The 17,833-nt window shown below is 54.9% G+C and overlaps 2 protein-coding genes across 5 annotated transcripts; one reads left to right on the forward strand and one right to left on the reverse strand.

Annotated features, from left to right (window-relative positions):
* Nucleotides 1-810: 810 nt before the first annotated feature.
* SPOUT1 (SPOUT domain containing methyltransferase 1) lies at nt 811-11,675 on the forward strand. Of its 4 annotated transcripts, none has more exons than XM_060154155.1 (13): nt 811-1,795; nt 2,031-4,001; nt 4,629-4,674; nt 4,990-5,115; nt 6,379-6,538; nt 6,773-6,862; nt 6,964-7,013; nt 7,241-7,371; nt 8,789-8,861; nt 8,959-9,057; nt 9,543-9,645; nt 9,785-9,932; nt 10,873-11,675. In XM_060154155.1, exons 2-13 carry the CDS (start codon nt 3,966-3,968, stop codon nt 10,939-10,941), a joined length of 1,131 nt encoding a protein of 376 aa, XP_060010138.1. In that variant the 5' UTR covers nt 811-1,795; nt 2,031-3,965; the 3' UTR covers nt 10,942-11,675. The 4 variants fall into 4 exon arrangements, with proteins under 4 accessions (XP_060010138.1, XP_060010139.1, XP_060010140.1 ...); XM_060154156.1 differs by having other exon boundaries at nt 912-930; nt 3,731-4,001; XM_060154157.1 differs by lacking the exon at nt 811-1,795 and having other exon boundaries at nt 3,279-4,331.
* Nucleotides 11,027-17,800, reverse strand: ENDOG (endonuclease G). The gene is made up of 3 exons (XM_060154160.1): nt 13,970-17,800; nt 12,672-12,781; nt 11,027-11,379 (listed from the first exon to the last, which is right to left on the reverse strand). The coding sequence occupies exons 1-3, from the start codon at nt 14,477-14,479 to the stop codon at nt 11,097-11,099; spliced, it is 903 nt and encodes a 300-aa protein (XP_060010143.1). The 5' UTR covers nt 14,480-17,800; the 3' UTR covers nt 11,027-11,096.
* Between the last annotated feature and the right edge of the window lie 33 nt (nt 17,801-17,833).

Consider the following 17,833-nt stretch of genomic DNA (forward strand, 5'->3'; position numbering starts at 1 on the left):
AGTGTCTTTTGTTATTCAAAATGAACCCCTTCAACCATGTGATTAGAGGGTCAGAACTTTCAGCCTCAAACCCAGACCTCAGGGAGGGAAAAGGGACTGGACATTGAGTTCAGTCACATGGCTAATGATTTAATCAGATGCGCATATGTAATAAAATCCCACATAAAAACCCTGAATCACTGAGGCTCAAGGACCTTCTGGGCTGGTGAACACATCGATGCGCTGGTAGGGTGGCCCATCCGGAGAGGGCATGGAACCTCTGCACCCCCCTCTCCCAAGACCTTCGTCTATGTACCTCTTCCATTTGGCTGTTCCTGGGTTGTTATCTTCTCTAATGAAACTCTAATTGTAAGTATAGCACTTTCCTGAGGGCTGTGAATTGTTTCAGCAAATTATTGAATCTGGGGGGTGGTCATGGAAATGCCGGAATTTGTAGTCGGCCAGGCAGAAGTGGGGGTGGCTGGTGACCCCACTTGCTGCTGACATCTGAAGTGGGAGACAGTCTTGTGGGACTAATACCTTAACCTATGAGGTCTGTGGCAACTTGTCAGAATTTAATTGAAGTGTAGGACACCCACCTGGTGTCAGAGAATTGCTGTTTGGAACATACTTGGTGTTATGACAGGACACTTTCCTTTTTTTTTTTTTTTTAATTTTTAAAATTATTTACTTTTTGGCCAGGCGGCACATGGGATCTCAGTTCCCGGACCAGGGATCCAACCTGCACCCCCTGCATTGGAAGTGCAGAGTCTTAACCACTGGACCACCAGGGAAGTCCCAGGACACTTCTTCCTTTCCCAACTATGACTTTGTAATACTATCACTGTTCCAAAGTCAAGATTGTGAAACAAAATAACAACTCAGAAGCTCAGGGTTGGAGCCCCTTTGCCATACTACACATAGCCTGATGATAAGCAAGTCCTCAATGGGGTAAACCCATAGATCTCTTGGATAGAACCACCCTGACCAAAGGTTTCATGTCTCATGAACCAATCCAGAATCTGCCCATAACTCAAATCTGTGGCTCTACAGAGATTCCAGATCTTAGACTGAGTAACCTCAGCCAACCTGAGATGCATAAATGACTTTGCCTTTCATTCAGATAGGGGAGAGCGGGGGAATGGTGAAATAAACACAAGCCCTGTAATGATAACACACACTTTGAATTAGAAATGAATCTCTCCTCTACTAGGTTGTAAACTCCAGATCAGTATCTGCTTTCCCTACCATTGTGTCCCTGGCGGTTAGCACAGGGAGTTCCAGCCTCAAAATAGGATCTGCTTGATAAATATTTGTTGATTGAATGAATATTGACTCAAATTTATTATTTAAAAAAGAAAGTGTATCTCATTCCTTGCCGGTAGGAATGCAAACTGGTATAACTGCTTTGGAAGACAGCTTGGCCATTTCTTTTTTATTTATTTATTTATTTGGCTGCGCCGGGTGTTAGTCACGGCACACAGGATCTTCGTCGCCACGTGTGGGATCTTTTAGTTGCGGCATGCGAACTCTTAGTTGCAGCATGTGGGATCTAGTTCCCTGACCAGGGATGGAACCCGGGCCCCCTGCACTGGGAGCACGGAGTCTTAGCCACTGGACCACCAGGGAAGTCCCAGTTTGGCAATTTCTTACAAAGCTAAACATAGTCTTACTGTTGGATCCAGCAATCAGACTTCCAGCTATTTACCCAAATGAGCTGAAAATTCATGTCCACACAAAAACCTGCACATGAATATTTGCAGCAGTTTTATTCATAATTGCCAAATACTGGAAGCAACCAAATGTCCTTCAAAAGGTGAATGGATAGGACTTCCCTGGTGGCGCAGTGGTTGGGAGTCTGCCTGCCAATGCGGGAGACGCAGGTTTGAGCCCTGGCCCGGGAGGATCCCACATGCTGCGGAGCGGCTGAGCCTGTGTGCCACAACTGCTAAGCAACCCCCGCTCGCCACAATTAGAGGGGGCCCACACACAGCAACGAAGACCCAATGCAGCCAAAAATAAAATAAATAAATAAAAATAAATTTAAAAAGGTGAATGGATAGACACACAGTGGCATAGCCATACAACGAATAGTATCCGGCAGTAAAAAGAAATGAGCTATCGGGGACTTCCCTGGTGGTGGAGTGGTTAAGACTCCGTGCTCCCAGTGCAGGGGGCGCGGATTCAATCCCTGCTCAGGGAACTAGATCCCACATGCATGTAGCAACTAAGAGTTCGCATGACACAACTAAGGAGCCGGCGAGCCGCAACTAAGACCTGGCGCAACCAAATAAATGAATAAATATAAATAAATTTTTAAAAATTATATCTTCAACCTACTATAAAAGAAAAAGAAATGAGTTATCAAACCATTAGAAGATATGGAGGTGATCTCGGAGAGACAGCAGTGAGGTCTTAGTTCCCTGCCCAGGAATTGAACCTGCGTAGCCCAGATGAAAACCAGGAATCCTAGCCGCTAGAGCACCAGGGGCTAGAGGCTAGAAGCAAAGTGGCCCTGGCTCTTTCCCCCATTTGAGAGCAAGAATGTTTCAAGGAGGCAAAAACTGTAAAAAACAGGTACAAAGTTTATTATTAGAGACACAGCACTATGGGAGAGCACACAGAGAAACAGTTTATTTATTTAAGTCGAAGCTAGGCAGAAATACACACCCAGAGAGAAAGGGTGTGGGCATCCTTTCTAATGGGGAGGAGTGGAGTAAAGAGGCGATTTAAATCACTTATATAGGACAGTTCTTCCTGGTCTTTGTTTACCTTTGGCCAATTATCTCGTTTCTTTTTTCACACATGACTGGTCCTAGGACCCTCCCCAAGCTGCGTGTGCAACTTTTTGCTAAGATGGATTCCACCGCAGAGGCCTGTGTGTATATGTCCACACTTATTATGGGGTGGTGCCCCCTCCCTTTTTGACCCCCAAGGAGCCTTCCTGCGCATGTCCAGACAGGAAGTTTTCCTTGACCTCAGGAGTGGTTATTTTATCTCTTTACTTCAGTAGAGCTCAGCTTCTGCCACTAGCTTTGACCTTGGAGCATCTGGGTGAGAACAGAGCTTCAGTGTTACTCCACTTGACAAACCCCAGCTGTCCAGCCCAGGGGCCCATCTATCTCCTACTTTAAGGAACTTTAAATGCATGTTGCTTAGTGAAAGAAGGGAGTCTGAAAAGGCTGCATACTGTCTGATTCCAACTATATGACATTCTGGAAAAGGCAAAACTATAGGGACAGTAAAAAAGATCAGCGTCCCCGTGGTTACCAGGGGCTTGAGGGGTGGGGGAGGTAGGTGGAGCACAGAGGATTTTTAGGGCAGTGAATCAATTTTGTATGATACTGTAATGGTAGATATATGACATTATGCATTTGTCAAAACTGTTAGAATGTACAACACAAAGAGTGAACCCTAATGTAAACTATGAACAATGCATCAATATAGGTTCATCAACTATAACAAATGTACACATTAACACATGTGAACAACAGAAACTGAGTGAGGGTTATGTGGGAACTCTGTACTATCTGTTCAATTTTCGGTAAACCTAAATCTGCTCTAAAAAAAGTAAAGTCTGATAATTAAAAGAGAGTAAATGAACGAATCTATAAAATAATTGGATTAAATTATTGCCAGCTCTGAATCACACTCCAGCTCTGTGCCTCAGGGTCCCCATGTGTAAAACCAAGCTGAGCTTTGAGTTTCGCGCCCGACGGGAGGAGAGAGGGTAGTTCTCCTATCGTCCAAGGGTTCAGGAGAGAACCGGATACCGTGCGTCTTTGGACACCCAGGCCTGCGATGAGCCCCGCCCACCCCCGGGAGCCCGCCCCCAGGAGCCAGTCCCAGGCCCACACGCTCCCTCAGCCCGGAGCATAGGGCGCGCCCTCGCACGCCATTGGCTCTCCGATTGGACGGCTCGGAGGAGGTGTTGGCGGAAGGGGTGAGTCTGATTGGCTGGGCGGGGCCGACGGTGTGCGACTAACATGGCGGAGCGCGGGAGGAAGAGGCCCTGCGGCCCGGTAGGTGGAGGGATGTGGGATCCCGCGGCAGGGCGCGGGGTGGAGGCAAGAGAAAGAGCCGCTTGGGGGCCCGTGGCAGGGCCTGGCCGCACCTCTAGCTCCCTGCTCGTCGCTGCTCCGCGGCCCGAGTCCCCGAGGTGCCGCATGCTCATGGCCTCAAGCACCCCTGTCCAGATGAGAACCGGAGGTGGGAGCCGGGGTTCGAGTCAGAGCCGGGACTGCGTTGGGTAACTCATTGCCCGGGGCCCGGATTCAGAAGACCGGACCCGGCTCGGAATCCCGAGCCCTTTCGTGGCGTATCTCTTCTGACACCAGGGCGACAGTCGGCAGGTCCTGTCCCTCTGAACCTGTTTCCTCTTCTCTCCAGGGGGAACTCATTAAACAATTTATTGAATGCTTACTGTGTGCCAGGTGTGGTCTCAGGCACTGGGGGTACGACAGGTCCCTGCCCTCCTGACGCTTTCTCTGGGCAGCAGGAGTGTGGCGTGGGGGGCGGGGGGAGGGTTCCCTCGTTTCCTCACCACCTCCATTTAAAGAGAGGGGACAGCTGTGGAGCAGCAAGTGGGACCTCCTCTCGGGTGTGACCATTCAGCCTCACTCCTATATCTCCTCCCACCCCTACTCCAGGGTGAACATGGCCGGAGGGTGGAGTGGCGAAAATGGAAGCAACAGAGTAAGTAAGGGACCGGGGCGGTCGGCTCAGATGGGGAGATGAGCGTCTGTGCTCACCTCTCCCCGAGGCCACTCCATCAGTGCACAGCTGAATCTTGGGGAAAAGCCACCAGATTTGGCCCCTCTAGGTCCCACAGTACCCAAAATGGAGAAGACAGGGCCAGAAGCCCTGGGAGGCTCCTTTGGCTGCTGTCTCAGCAGCATTGGAGAGCCCAGGCTGCCCCTACTGAGAGGACATCACCTCCTGGACTGCTCCAAGTCCTCCTCACGTCCAAGTCCCTCTTCCCTCCACCAATCGGGATGTCCTCTTATCCAGAAAAAGAGGAGAAAAAGAAGTGGAAGGATCTCAAGATGGTGAAGAAACTGGAGCGGCAGCGAGTGCAGGAGGAACAGGCAAAGCGACAGCAGGAGGAGGAGGCAGCTGCCCAGAGGGAGGATCGGGGTGAGCAAGCTGGGTCCTCGGTAGGGCAGAGAATGTTATAGCTGGAAGGGCCCTTAGGGGCCAGTGGGTCCAGACATCTTGTCCTGATGGAGAAAATGAGGCTCAGAGAACGGGAGGGACCCAGAAAACTGAGTCCTAACTTCCTACTTAGGTAGATTTCGATTCTGTGGAGGGTAAGCATCATATATCATCACTTTATGCCTCTAGAACTTCATCATTGTAATGATAGTTAATTTTTTTCCTTTTTTATTGATCACTGTGTGCTTTAATTTCACTTTTCATTTAAGTATTTTGATTTCATAATAAGAATGTCTCTTTTTTCTCATTAAATAATACATGCTCAAAACAAAACTCCCCAAACAATACAGAAAACAATAAAGAAAGGAAAAATCCCAGCAAACATTGCAGTTAACGTTTCTCCAGCTATGTTAACACCCACTTATATATAGGTAGGGAGGTATATAGATACAGTTTTACAAAAGTTGAGACTGCTTTATCCACACACTTCTGGAGCTGTTTTTTTCTCATCCCACATTGTGTCCTGGATGTCCTTCCGTGTTCGTACATTTGGATCTACCCTAACAAGTTGTATCTTTCCTCCTCGGCCAGACCCAAAGGTCTGGAGGGTCAGGGGGCCATATTGTACCCTGTAAGCCCAGTGGTTACCAGTGATGATGGTGACAGTGGGGACAGCAACTGAGCATGTCAGCTGTCTGACACCGGGAAAGCCCTTTATCTCCTGTGGCTCCCTTTGGACAACTCTGGGAGGGAAAGTGTGGTGGTCCCTCTGAAGCCAGCTGTCCTGCCTTTTGTGTGACCTTGGGTCACATATTTGACCTCTGTGGGCTGAAGGTTCCCCACCTCTCAATCAGGATCATGGTATACCTGCTTCCTAGGGTTATTGGTTAACTGTGCACATATAAAAGGCACTAAGAATAAATATTAACTCATTATCATCCCTATTTGACGCCTGGGGAACTGAGGTGGTAGGGGGCAGAGGATGTGAATATAGGTCAGTTCTTCTAACCGCTCCCTTGCCTGGCCCAGTGGTATGCCCGTCTTACGGCAGTCCTGGAGACCTCTGATTCCATTTTCTTCCTGGGGAGATTAAGGCCCAGAGAGGGGAGTTGGATCTATGCTGCTTGGCTCAAAACTCCTCACAGTAGGAAAATTCTCTAACTCTGGGCCCTGGGATTAGAGCAAGGGAGGGGAGGGATGGCCCTGGCCTCTCTGGCTGACCATGAACACCCCTGTCCTGCCCAGGGCGGCACTACACCCTGAGCGTGGCCCTTCCGGGCTCCATCCTGGACAACGCCCAGTCGCCCGAGCTTCGCACCTACCTGGCTGGCCAGATTGCTAGAGCCTGCACCATCTTCTGCGTGGATGAGATTGTGGTGTTTGATGAAGAGGGCCAAGATGCCAAGTGAGGGGCCATCCAGCGGGCCCCGGGGCTCAGGGAGAAGGGAGGGGCTGCCATGATTGGCTGGGCTTCCCTTTTTTCCCTGCCTACTTGCCTGGGCTGCGGATCCCGTCTGAATGCCCCCATTGTAACCCTGGCGGGTCGAGTTGCAAAGCAGGGGTGCTGCAGAGGTCATACTGGGGGGAGGAGCTCTTGAAGGAAACCCGGTGGGCTTGAGCCCTATCTTTCTCTCTCCAGGACTGTGGAGGGGGAATTCAGGGGAGTCGGCAAGAAGGGGCAGGCATGCGTGCAGATGGCCCGGATCCTGCAGTACCTGGAGTGTCCCCAGTAAGGGCATGAAGGACAGACTTGCCAGAGCATGTGGGAGGGGTGGTCACGGTGCAGGTCGGATGGGAGGTGGCCTCCCTGAGATCTGCGTCCTTTCCTAGGTACCTAAGAAAAGCATTCTTCCCCAAGCATCAGGATCTACAGTTTGCAGGTAAGGCTGTGGGGGCCTGACCCCCATTTCCCATGGATCATCCCCCAGACCCTGAGAAATCATGGTACAGTTGGGAAAGCAGCCCAGGCAGGGCAAGGCCTGTGGCTGGTGAGAAGCAGCAGATCTGTGGCAGAGCTGGAACCTGAACCAGGGCTCCCAGCCTTACCTTCCACCCCTCCGTGTGCCTCTGCACCTCCCAGAATCTTCCTGGCCCTCCCCAACCACAGGGCTCCTGAACCCCTTGGACAGCCCTCACCACATGCGTCAGGATGAGGAATCCGAGTTCCGAGAGGGCATCGTGGTGGACCGGCCCACCCGGCCGGGCCAGGGCTCCTTTGTCAACTGTGGCATGAAGAAGGTAGGAATTGGAGGGTGGGTCGAGACACGTTTCCCAGACACACCCTGGCTACGGAGGGCACATGGGTGGAGAGCCCTGGCCCCAGGCATCTCTGCCTGCCAGTCCCCCATTGATGCAGATTTGGGCCAGAGAAGTACCTAAAATGGGGCTCAACAGATAAAGCCAGGAGCAAAATTTACTGTTTTAGAAAAATCAAATCAACAGAAGATAGTCCTTATACGAAAAACAAACCAAAAGAAAACCCGGGAAAATCAAGTTCACGATGCCTCTGGGGCTGTTCCGGAGCGCTGCCAAGCTGGGGCTCGGAGCATTCGTTTGCCACCTATTAACCCTAAGTCTCCTAGAGAAGGAGGCAGAAACATTTAAACAGAGGAGGATCCCCTCCCCTCAAAAAGAACAGATCTGAGGTAACTGGCTAAAAACAGAACCGGATGACCCAGACCCAGATGAAGAGAGAAATGAATGTGAAACCCGCAAAAGAGAAAGTGTCCCATCCTGAATTCAAAAGTGGGACAAGGGAATTCCATCATAATCCAGTGATTAGGACTCCATGCTTTCACTGCCGAGGGCGTGGGTCCAATCCCTGGTCAGGGAACTGAGATTCCACAAGCCGTGCAGCGGTGGGGGGAAAAAAAAAACTAAAATTGGGACAAAACACAAACATCAAGTGTCCTTCCTCACAGGCTCCCATGTAGTCAGCATTTACTTCATGCCAGGCCCTGTGCAGTGTAACAACAGGTATTATTTATGGAACATCTTCTGTTTAACGATTAGGACACTAAGGCTGAGGGGTTAAGTGACCACTCAACCTGCTATAGCTAGTAAGTGGCATAGCCACCAAAATGTAGGAAACTGGGATTTAATCTACTCATGAAATACTTCCTACTCTGTGCCAGGCCTGGACCAGTGTCTTGCAGTAGTCGTTTTGCAAGAATGGTCTCTTGGACTTCCCTGGTGGCGCAGTGGTTCAGAATCCACCTGCCAATGCAGGGGACACGGGTTCGAGCCCTGCTCCGGGAAGATCCCACATGCCGCGGAGCAACTAAGCCCATGCGCCACAACTACTGAGCCTGAGCTCTAGACCCCCGAGAGCCACAACTACTGAAGCCCGTGCACCTAGAGCCCGTGCTCCACAACCAGAGAAGCCACTGCAATGAGAAGCCTGTGCACCGCAACGAAGAGTAGCCCCAGCTCACTGCAACTAGAGAAAGCCTGTGCACAGCAACGAAGACCCAATGCAGCCAAAATTAATTAATTAATAATAAAAGAATAGTCTCTGTGAGCAGGTCTGGCCCAGGTGCCGGGGAGCGGGGCTCGAAGGGTGACCTGGACCCCTGAGGTGCCCCTGTGTCTGGGAGAGCAGCGACCCCCGCTCTCCTGCGGGGGACAGCACCAGTTTCTTCTGGCTTCTTCCCAGGAGGTGAAGATTGACAAGCACTTGGAGCCTGGACTCCGGGTGACGGTGCGGCTGAACCAGCAGCAGCTCCCAGGTACCCTAAAGCATCCCCAGCCTGGCCCGCCTGCGGGCTCGGAGCCACTTCCTTGTCCCCTCGCCCCGTCTTCACAGCCTGTCTGCTTCCCCTCCAGAAAGCAAGACCTACCGTGGAAAAGTCGTGTCGTCACAGGACCCTCGCACCAAAGCTGGTCTCTACTGGGGCTACACGGTCCGCCTGGCCTCCTGCCTCAGTAAGGACAGAGCTTCCTCCTGTGAATATCCGTCCTCTCTCTCTGGGAGGCCACAGAGAGCCTTGCTTGACCCAAAAGTCAGGCTGGGGTCCTAACCCTACTCACTTGCCGTGTGACTTGGGCAAGTGCCTTTCCTTCTCTGGGCCTTGGTCTCCTTGAGTGCACTGCCTGGAATGCTTTTAAGGACTTCTGAGGAAAAGCATCTTTAATAATGTCTGCCATGGGGTCGGGAATGGGGGCAAAAGGGCCAGATAAGTCGGAGGTCCACTACTTGCTTTTGGAGCTCCTTCCTCCCCACCCTCTGCTTTGTCTCCCCAAGCTGGTACACGCACGGTCTCTGCCTGTTCCATCGCTGACTTCCCAGCAAGAGTGAGGGGCCTGGCTGTGGCTCTCTTACCTAAACCACGCCCCCCAACACGCACGCGCAGCCAAGTGGCAGTGGCCTGTGGGGTACAGAGCCCCCAGTGAGCTGGCCTCCCCCGCAGGTGCTGTGTTTGCTGAGGCCCCCTTCCAGGACGGCTATGACCTGACCATTGGGACATCAGAGCGAGGCTCAGACGTGGCCTCCGCCCAGCTTCCCAACTTCAGGTGGGTCCAGCCAGGGGAGGAGGAACGCAGCGGGGGACGGGACTGGTGGGGGCAGAGCTGTACGGACCGGGCCCCTGCGCATATGGGGGGCTGAGAGCCCTGGGGGCTGCACCCAGTGACCCCCTCCTGTGGGCGCCAGGCACGCTCTCGTGGTGTTTGGGGGCCTCCAAGGGCTGGAAGCTGGAGTGGATGCTGACCCCAACCTGGAGGTGGCTGAGCCCAGTGTCCTCTTCGATCGGTACGTCAACACCTGCCCCAAGCAGGGCAGCCGCACCATCCGCACCGAGGTGAGCCCGCCCGCCTCCCCGACCTCCAGGCCCAGCCTGCTCACCACCAGCAGGGGCTGGAGCCTTGGGGTCCGTCCAAAGGGGGGCGTTGCAACCCTCTCCCCGTCCCCCACCCCGCCCAGGGCTGCCCTGAGCCAGCCTCCTCTAGGCCTCCTCGCCCCCTTTAGCTCTCACCACAGCAGAACTGCAGCAGGGACAAGTTGAGAGTGGGCTGGGAGTTGGGAATCCTGGGTGCTGGTGCCCATCCAGCTGCTCCAGGAGCACCTGGCTGACCCAGGAGACCCCACCCATCCCTGCTCTAGGCCTATTCCCTTAGCTATGCGCTCCGTGTTCCACTTCCCCGTGTCTGACCCTGGTGGGCAGGGCAGCCCTCCTCTCTGGCACCTCTGTCCCATGGGGGACAGGATGCGACCAGCTCTGAGAGCTTTCCACCTGGGCAGCCACTTCTGAGGGCAGCACAGAACGCTGTACCTGTGGGCACTTCCTGGGGGAAGGTGCCACTGCTTCCACTGGTCTCAAAGGGTGGTGACCAAACAGGTGGACAGCCTCAGTCTACCTGTCCCTGAGAGCCCTGCCAGGGCCAGGTGTCGCACGCTTGCCAGCCACAGCCTCCAAGCAGGAACCCCTGCTCCCACCCTTCCGACAGCTGCACAGAGGAGGGCCCTCCTGCCCGTCACCTGCCCCTCCCCCTCCCCCTCCCCGATCCTGGGAGGCAGCTATTAGGATCATCCCCATTTTACAGAGGAGGATACCTAGAATCAGAGAGGTGAGGCCCCTTCCTGGCCAGTGACAGATTTGCAGGATGAAGCTGGGCCTGTGCTTCATAACCCCCCTACCCCAGGCCCTGCTGAGGGCAGCATACCCCAAGGGGCTGGGTCCTGGGCAGTGGGGCACCTGCTAGCTTCCCAGGCCCCAGCCTGTTGCTGTGCTTCTCTTCCAGGAAGCCATCCTCATCTCCCTGGCTGCCCTGCAGCCTGGCCTCACCCACGCGGGTGCCCGGCCCAGCTGAAGGTTCTGTCGAGCCCAAGATAGCACAGAAACAGTGGTGAAGCCAGAGGTTCCCACAGGTCACCTGGGACAGACACACCAAAGACTTGTCTCCAAAAATGAACACCTTTAATTCGACCCAGTCCCCCCGACCCCACAGTCTGGCTGGGGCTGCCCTTACTTGCTGCCTGCAGTGATGGCCTTAAGGCTGCCTGTCCGTGCCAGGATATTTGGCACAAAAAGCAGCCCTGAGGCCCGCTCAATGCTCTCGATGGGCACCAGGAAGCGCTCCAGCGGGACCGCCTCATCCACAGGCGCGTTGGGCATCACATAGGAGCGGAGTTCGATCTGCCCGTCTGCTGCCTCCAGGATCAGCACTTTGAAGAAGTGGGTGGGCACCGCCACGTGGTTCTTGCCAATTACCTGGTACTTCACATAGGACTTCCCATCAGCCTCCGTCCTGTGGGCAGACCCAGGCACACATGGCCTTTTAGGGCTCCTGGGGGACTTGGTCAGACCCAAGGCCACCGCCTCCAGGGAGCCTTCCCTGACCCGACCTCCAGCTTGTGTCAACCTGCAGGACCACCCCTCAGCGTGAGGCTTCTTTGCCCTGCTTGGCTCTCCCAGGAGGCTGGGAGCTCCCTGCAGGGTAGAGACTCACTCTTCCCCTGTTTTCTTCATGTCCAACACTGGGTCAGGTAGAGTGAGTGGTGGCAATAAACACTGCAGAAAGAATCAGGCCTTCATTCACATTCATCCGTGTGGACCCTCGATTACTGTCTGTCTCTCCCTGTGGAGGGTGGGCACCAAATGGGCAGGGCTGTGGCAGCGGAATTCCCAGCACCAGCACAGGGCCTAGAGCAGAGCAGGTGCCCAGAGCACCGGATGGGTGACTTCAGCTAAGCCTCCACGGCGTCCGCTCAGGGCCTAGGGCAGAGCAGGTGCCCGGAGCACCGGATGGGTGACTTCAGGCTAAGCCTCCACGGCGTCCGCTCCATTTCAGCAGGCCAGAGGAGGCACTTGCTAATCAAAGTACATCAGTGCCCCAGCCAGCGCCTCATTAGGCCTGTGCTGAGCCCTTACTATGGTGACATCCACCATCCCGCTTTGTCCCTTAAACAACCACGTGGTAGCTAATGGGTATTATCCTCATTTTACAGGAGAGGATGTTGAGTTCATTTGCCCACTGCACCCAGAAATGAGGTGACAGGGCCTGGATTCCAGCCCAGGCAGAGCCAGCTGTGTGGCCACAACCTCTAGCCTCATTCATCCCAGTGCTCAGCAGAAAATCACCAAGCAAGCTCCGAAGAGCTCAGTCCCTTCTACCTGGGAGGCCGGGCTGCAGAGGGACAAGAGTAAAGGCTCAGGGTCAGAGAGATGGAGTTCAAACCTGGCTCCAGGGGAAGCATAGGGGAAGGCTGCTCCAAGTAGGGGAGACCGAAGGCGAGAGCCTAGTGCAAGGGTTTCTACCCGCGCAGAACACAGAGTCAGGTGGATGTGAAAAGAGATGACACAGGAGAGAGGAACAGGGCAGACTCAGGGCCTGGTGCCCACGGGCAGAGGAGATGTCTAGGTGGGTACCCCAAAGGTCTCTGTGGAGTAGAACTGGGGATCCCGAGACAGGGAATGGACAGATTCGCCAAGAAACCAGATGAGTGGGGACCTGGCGGTGTTGACACAGAGCCTGGGGGGAGCCTGGACGGGATGACTGGGAGGTGCTGGTGTCCCCAGGCCCCCCAGCTCTAGCCTTACCTGGGCAGGAAGAGAGGCCCCGTGCAGACATAGACATTTTGGTAGGTGCGGGTCAGGTTGCGGCTGTACCGTTCCAGGTTGTTCCAGGCATTCTGGTTGAGGTGGGGCACCTGGCAGGAGAAGTGGCCTTCAGTGAGACTGGCTGGAACACTTGCAGTTAGAGGGCTGCCCCAGGCCCTGAGGGGCTGGCACTGGCATGGCGCCAGAAAGTTCCAGCGTGGGTGGGGGGTGGGAACAAGCAGGTGGAGGAAACGGGTTCATGGAAGGAGAGTCACTTAGCCTACACAGTCACATGGGTGGGGCCCGGATAGAGCTCAAGGAGGTGCTACTTTCGTCCAGCTAGAGCGGGAGAACTAGCATCCCAGGTCTCAGAGCTGTTTCTCAGCTCCAAAGAGCCATATGAAGGAACGGAGGAAACCTCCCAGATAGAAACAGGCCTGCCCACTGCCCCCAGGGGCTCATGGGAAGACCAGCTCTCCCAACCATCTCTCCTTTCCTTTTCCTAGTCTGAACCGCATGCAGAGCTCAGCGGGGAAGGTCAGGAATCTGCTCCTGACTCCACCACTTGAGCTCTCCAGTCCTCAGCATGGCGTCTAGTCAGATGGGTAGGGGACTGTGCTCCTGGGTGAGCACAGTCAGGTCAGAGAGGCTAGGACCTCACAAGCCTCACTCAGAGCCTGACATCCGTCTCCACGTGGGTGTCAGGCCCTGGTGGGAACAGGGCTAGAGGTAGGGCGGCTAGTCCAGGCGCACAGCGACTGCTACTAACAGCCACTGCATGCAGCTATCTTTCCTTTTACTCCTGGAAGGAAGGCAGGGTAGGACAATGGCTGAAAGCTCAGGGTTCTCTAGGCAGGCTGCCTGGGTCTCCTCCCACTGTGACACTGCGCCAGTCACTTTGTCTCTCCGAGAATCACTTCCCTCATTATAGCCGGTATTTACTGAATGCTTGTCATGGGCCAGAAAGTGTGCTCAGTACTTTTACGTGCATGGTGTCCTCAGTTCCTCAGCGCCTCTGCACGAGGTAGGTGAATAACAGTTTTATCCCCATTTTACAGACAAGGAAACTGAAGATCAGGGAGGCGCCCGGGGGCCCTCGGTTAAGATCAGAGTGCAGAGTGGGTGCTCAGCGCCCCACCGCTCCGTCCCTTCCGCCTGCGGCGCGCGGTGTGTTTAGCCAGGCGCCTGGCGTAAGGCGCGCACTCGGTAGCTTTCCTATCTGCAGAGGAGCAAATCGAGGCTCAGAGGCGAGCGGTGGCCTCGCCTTCCGCCGCCGGGGCAGGGGTCGCAGGCGATACCTGGGGCGCGATGTTGCTCAGGTAGAAGGTGTCGTTCATGGCCTTCTGGCTCCAGCGGTGGTTGCCGGCGGCGGCGAGATGGCCGCGGTCGAAGCCGCTGCCCCCGTAGTCGGCGTTGGTGGCGCGGTGATACGCATGCACCGAGTCGTCCTCGTGGAAGTCGCAGGAGCGGCGGTCGCCGTCGCCGCGGAGATTCTCAGGCCGCAGCTGCTCGACCACCCAGAGCGCGCAGCGGGTGCGCGGGTCGTAACACAGCATGTACGACTCACGGCTCTTGAGCTGCGCCACCCCGGGCAGCCCGTACTTCGCCAGCTCGCCGGGGCTGCCGCCCGTCGGAGCCCCGGGCACGGCGGGAAGCCCGGCCGCCGCCGCCACAGGCAGCACGGGCAGCCGGCTCAGCAGCCCCGGCGCCGCCCGTGCGTCCGCCCGCCGCCGCCAGCCCTCGGCGGCTGCACCCAGCCCTGCGCCCAGCGCCAGGGTCAAGCCGCCCCGAAGCAACTGCTTGGCCATGGATTGTGGCCGGAGCGCGGATGGAAAGCGGTCCGCGGAGACGAAAGAAAGCCTCGACCTCACGCGTCCGACCCGGGAGTCTCTGAAAGGGGCCGCACAGGCCTGCGGGGCCCACCGCGAGGATAGCGCCAAGTGGAGGAGTAAGACAGCGAAACGCGGGTCCCTTCCACTCCCGAGCGCTCCAAAGTATTAATATTATACTCAGGAAGCCAACAGCAGGCGTCAGGACCGGCCCAACTGGACCTCCCGGGGCCCTTCCAGGCGTCACCACCGGCCCAACTGGACTTCCCGGGGCCCTTCCTTTGCCCTTGTTAAGACTGGGCGCTGAGAGGGCGTGGCATCGCCGTCGCGGTTTGTGATTGGCTGCCCCCAGAACCGGCTCCGCCCCGCCAGGTCGCCTTGGTCTCCACCGAGGGATCCTCCCGCTCCGCCAACTAAGATCCCGCAAGCCCCCAGCGGACCAAAAAAAAAAGCTTTATAAAGGTTCATACCTTCTAAATCACTTAGAGGACTGAGCTGGGGAAATAAATCAGGAATGCAAGGATTGCCCACCGTATTACTTATAATAGAGGCCGGGGAATAAGCAAAATATTCGGAAATAGGCACTGGTTCCGGACATTTTTAGCACATTAGAATAGTATCTAGACCATAAAAAAATATATATATATATTTTTTTCGGTATGCGGGCCTCTCACTGTTGCGGCCTCTCCCGCTGCGGAGCACAGGCTCCGGACGCACAGGCCCAGCGGCCATGGCTCACGGGCCCAGCCGCTCCGAGGCACGTGGGATCCTCCCGGACCGGGGCACGAACACACGTCCCCTGCATCGGCAGGCGGACTCTCAACCACTGCGCCACCAGGGAAGCCCATAAAAATATTTTTAAATCATACAGCAACTTGCTCACCACCTAACGTGAAGGGAGAGACAATACACAAAACTCCGTATCAAGAAAATGACAATTATATAATAGTAATTACATCAACGAAGAGAAGACCAACATGTTATCGGTGATTTTCTCCAGATTGTGGGCTGTGAACGACTTGTTGAATTTCAAAATTTTCTCAATCTAAAAAATAACTTGCTATGAAATCATAATGTAATAATACCTTCTGCCCCAGTGCACACTCTCTCCTCCCTACAACTGCAAATTGCAGTTGTTAAAGAGTTGAATAGGCTCTTCCAACAATTTCCTAACCTTTTCCTTTGACCATTCTAAGAGCTTCCTGACTCCATCTTTGCTCATTTTTCCTGCTCAGAGGTCTTGAAGGTTTCAGCCCCTCACAGAACCAATGCCCACTGCAAAGAACACATGATTTATTAAAGACAACTTGTCATCAACAGCACTGATTCAAAGAACGAAACAGATGAAAAAACAAAAGCAGACTAACATTCTGACCCTTGGAATGAGACCTGCTGAATTCATACAGCCCATTCTCTTAGCGTCCGAAGTCCTGGGGGCAGCTTCCCAAGCAGGAAGCCTCGGGGTCTCTAGCTCTCTGGGGACCTCCCTTGAGAGTCTGGGGAGGAAGAAGGGCAGGTCCTCCCATTGGCGAGCTCAGTCTAACCTGGACATGGTCCCTGTGCTCTTTTGACCTTCATCACAAGGTCAAGGAGAGGGCACTGGACCCAGGTCTGCCACTGAGGCAAATGAGACGCAGTGATTCTAGTATGGTCCCAGGAGGGAAGGTAGAGGGACAGGTAAGAGGCAATGCATCAGGTGTCCTGGGCAGTGTCTGCTGGGACCCAGGCTGTGGCCCAAGCGACAGGCTGTGAAGGGATCAAGTTGTGACTGAACCACCAGCTGACAAGTTCTGGGAAGAGGGTGAGCCAGGCTGCTGGGAAGCAGCGTTTCTACCCCATGCCGGTGTCTTGGAGGCTGGCAAGGATACCAACTCTCTTGTCTCCCTTAGACCCAGTTCTATTACAGAGCTCACGGCCCTCCCAGGCAGGACCTGCTGGAAAACCAGGAAGGTCCCAGAGGCAGGCAGAGAGGATGTTGACTGACCTTGGAAGGTCAGGAAGACCATGACTCCAGCTGGTTTCCACCATTGGAGTCCTACCCTTCATCCCCAAATCAAGCACTTGCCAATCTGCAATAAATAACCAGGAGTCTGAATAAATAGTAAAAATCTCCCAAATACTGTGCTGGGAGAGGAGGAGGAAAAAGGCAAGTGCATGGAGTCCTAGAAGCATCCAATGGACAGCCTGGAAAGGCGCCTCCTTGGGAAAACTGTCCCTGGCCCATAGCCACAAGTCCTGGCTGTCAGGCTAAGGAAGTTTCCGGGGGGCCTGAGGGTCCCTGCTGGCCAGTCTGGGGAGATGAAGAGGACCCATGCTACGTGCTACGTTACCCAGCCTTCCAGATGCAAACCAGCTGCCTCCTCACAAAAGGAGGGAGGGCCTTGGTCGGAATAGGCCCACTAGTCCCACAGCCCAGACTGGGAGGAGCCGGCTGCTCCTACTCAGTAGGCATGGGCCCCACATCCTGGAAGCAGCCCGGCAGGTGACCGGAGAAGGGCCTGCACCTCCTTCAGCTCCCCTGCCTGAGGGAGACATGGCTCTCCTGGCCCTGACAGGACCCAGGCCTTTGAGCTTGGCCACACCTGGCCCAGAGAGACTCCCTTTGATCCCACTGCCCTTTATGGGACTCGCCTGCCCTGGGCCGGCACCTGGAAGCCATGGGAACGACTACACCTTAGAAGCACCTGGATCCCAACCTTAATGTCCTTTTTCTTTCGGGAGAGAAGGACCTTTGGGGGAAACTCTGGAAGACCCAGCTCTCCCTCTCCTCCCCCCTCCCTCCCTGGGCAGGTGGGTAAGGCTCAAAGCTTCATGGGCTATTAATTCTCAGCAACTCTGGGTTTCCAAGAATCCTGCGGTGGGGCAAGGGTTCAGGGCCCTCGAGTGAGGCACTGTGGACTGGGGGCCCTGGGAGCCTAGACCTGGGAAATGGGAACAGGCTGCGAAGGTCAAGGCTGACCTCCAGGAGCCTGGCTCAGCCAGACTCTTCATTCTGTCTCCAGGGTTCTTGGGCATAGCGAGGAGGGTGGGGGAGAGGCTGGGGATAAGGCAACCCAAAGAGAGGGGAGAGAGCGAGCCAACGGAGAGAGGGGCGGACAGAGTGAGAGCCACACACCCTCAGTGAAAGAGGTGGAAGGAGAGAGAGGGAGACGGAGGCAGAGACAGACAAGAAGCAAAGACCAAGAGGGAGTCACCTCCCTCCATACACATGAAAACACACACAGACGAAAGAGAAGCACACAGGAGGGGGATTAGAAGACATACACAGCAACCCACAACTACACACACACACACACACACACACACCACACACACACACACACACACACCACA

This window comes from Lagenorhynchus albirostris, chromosome 7 (assembly GCF_949774975.1).
Source record: "Lagenorhynchus albirostris chromosome 7, mLagAlb1.1, whole genome shotgun sequence".
In the NCBI taxonomy this organism is placed as follows: Eukaryota; Metazoa; Chordata; class Mammalia; order Artiodactyla; family Delphinidae; genus Lagenorhynchus; species Lagenorhynchus albirostris.

Bases quoted from the DNA above. Each gene is read 5' to 3' on its own strand.
- ENDOG (XM_060154160.1), bottom strand. From the start codon at position 14,479: ATGGCCAAGCAGTTGCTTCGGGGCGGCTTGACCCTGGCGCTGGGCGCA. The intron at 12,782-13,969 runs GTATCGCCTGCG...TTCTCCTGCCAG, and splicing joins TGAGCAACATCGCGCCCCAG to GTGCCCCACCTCAACCAGAA. The intron at 11,380-12,671 runs GTAAGGCTAGAG...GTCTGCCCACAG, and splicing joins GGGCCTCTCTTCCTGCCCAG to GACGGAGGCTGATGGGAAGT.
- SPOUT1 (XM_060154155.1), top strand. From the start codon at position 3,966: ATGGCGGAGCGCGGGAGGAAGAGGCCCTGCGGCCCG. The intron at 4,002-4,628 runs GTAGGTGGAGGG...CCCCTACTCCAG, and splicing joins GGAAGAGGCCCTGCGGCCCG to GGTGAACATGGCCGGAGGGT. The intron at 8,862-8,958 runs GTACCCTAAAGC...CTTCCCCTCCAG, and splicing joins GAACCAGCAGCAGCTCCCAG to AAAGCAAGACCTACCGTGGA.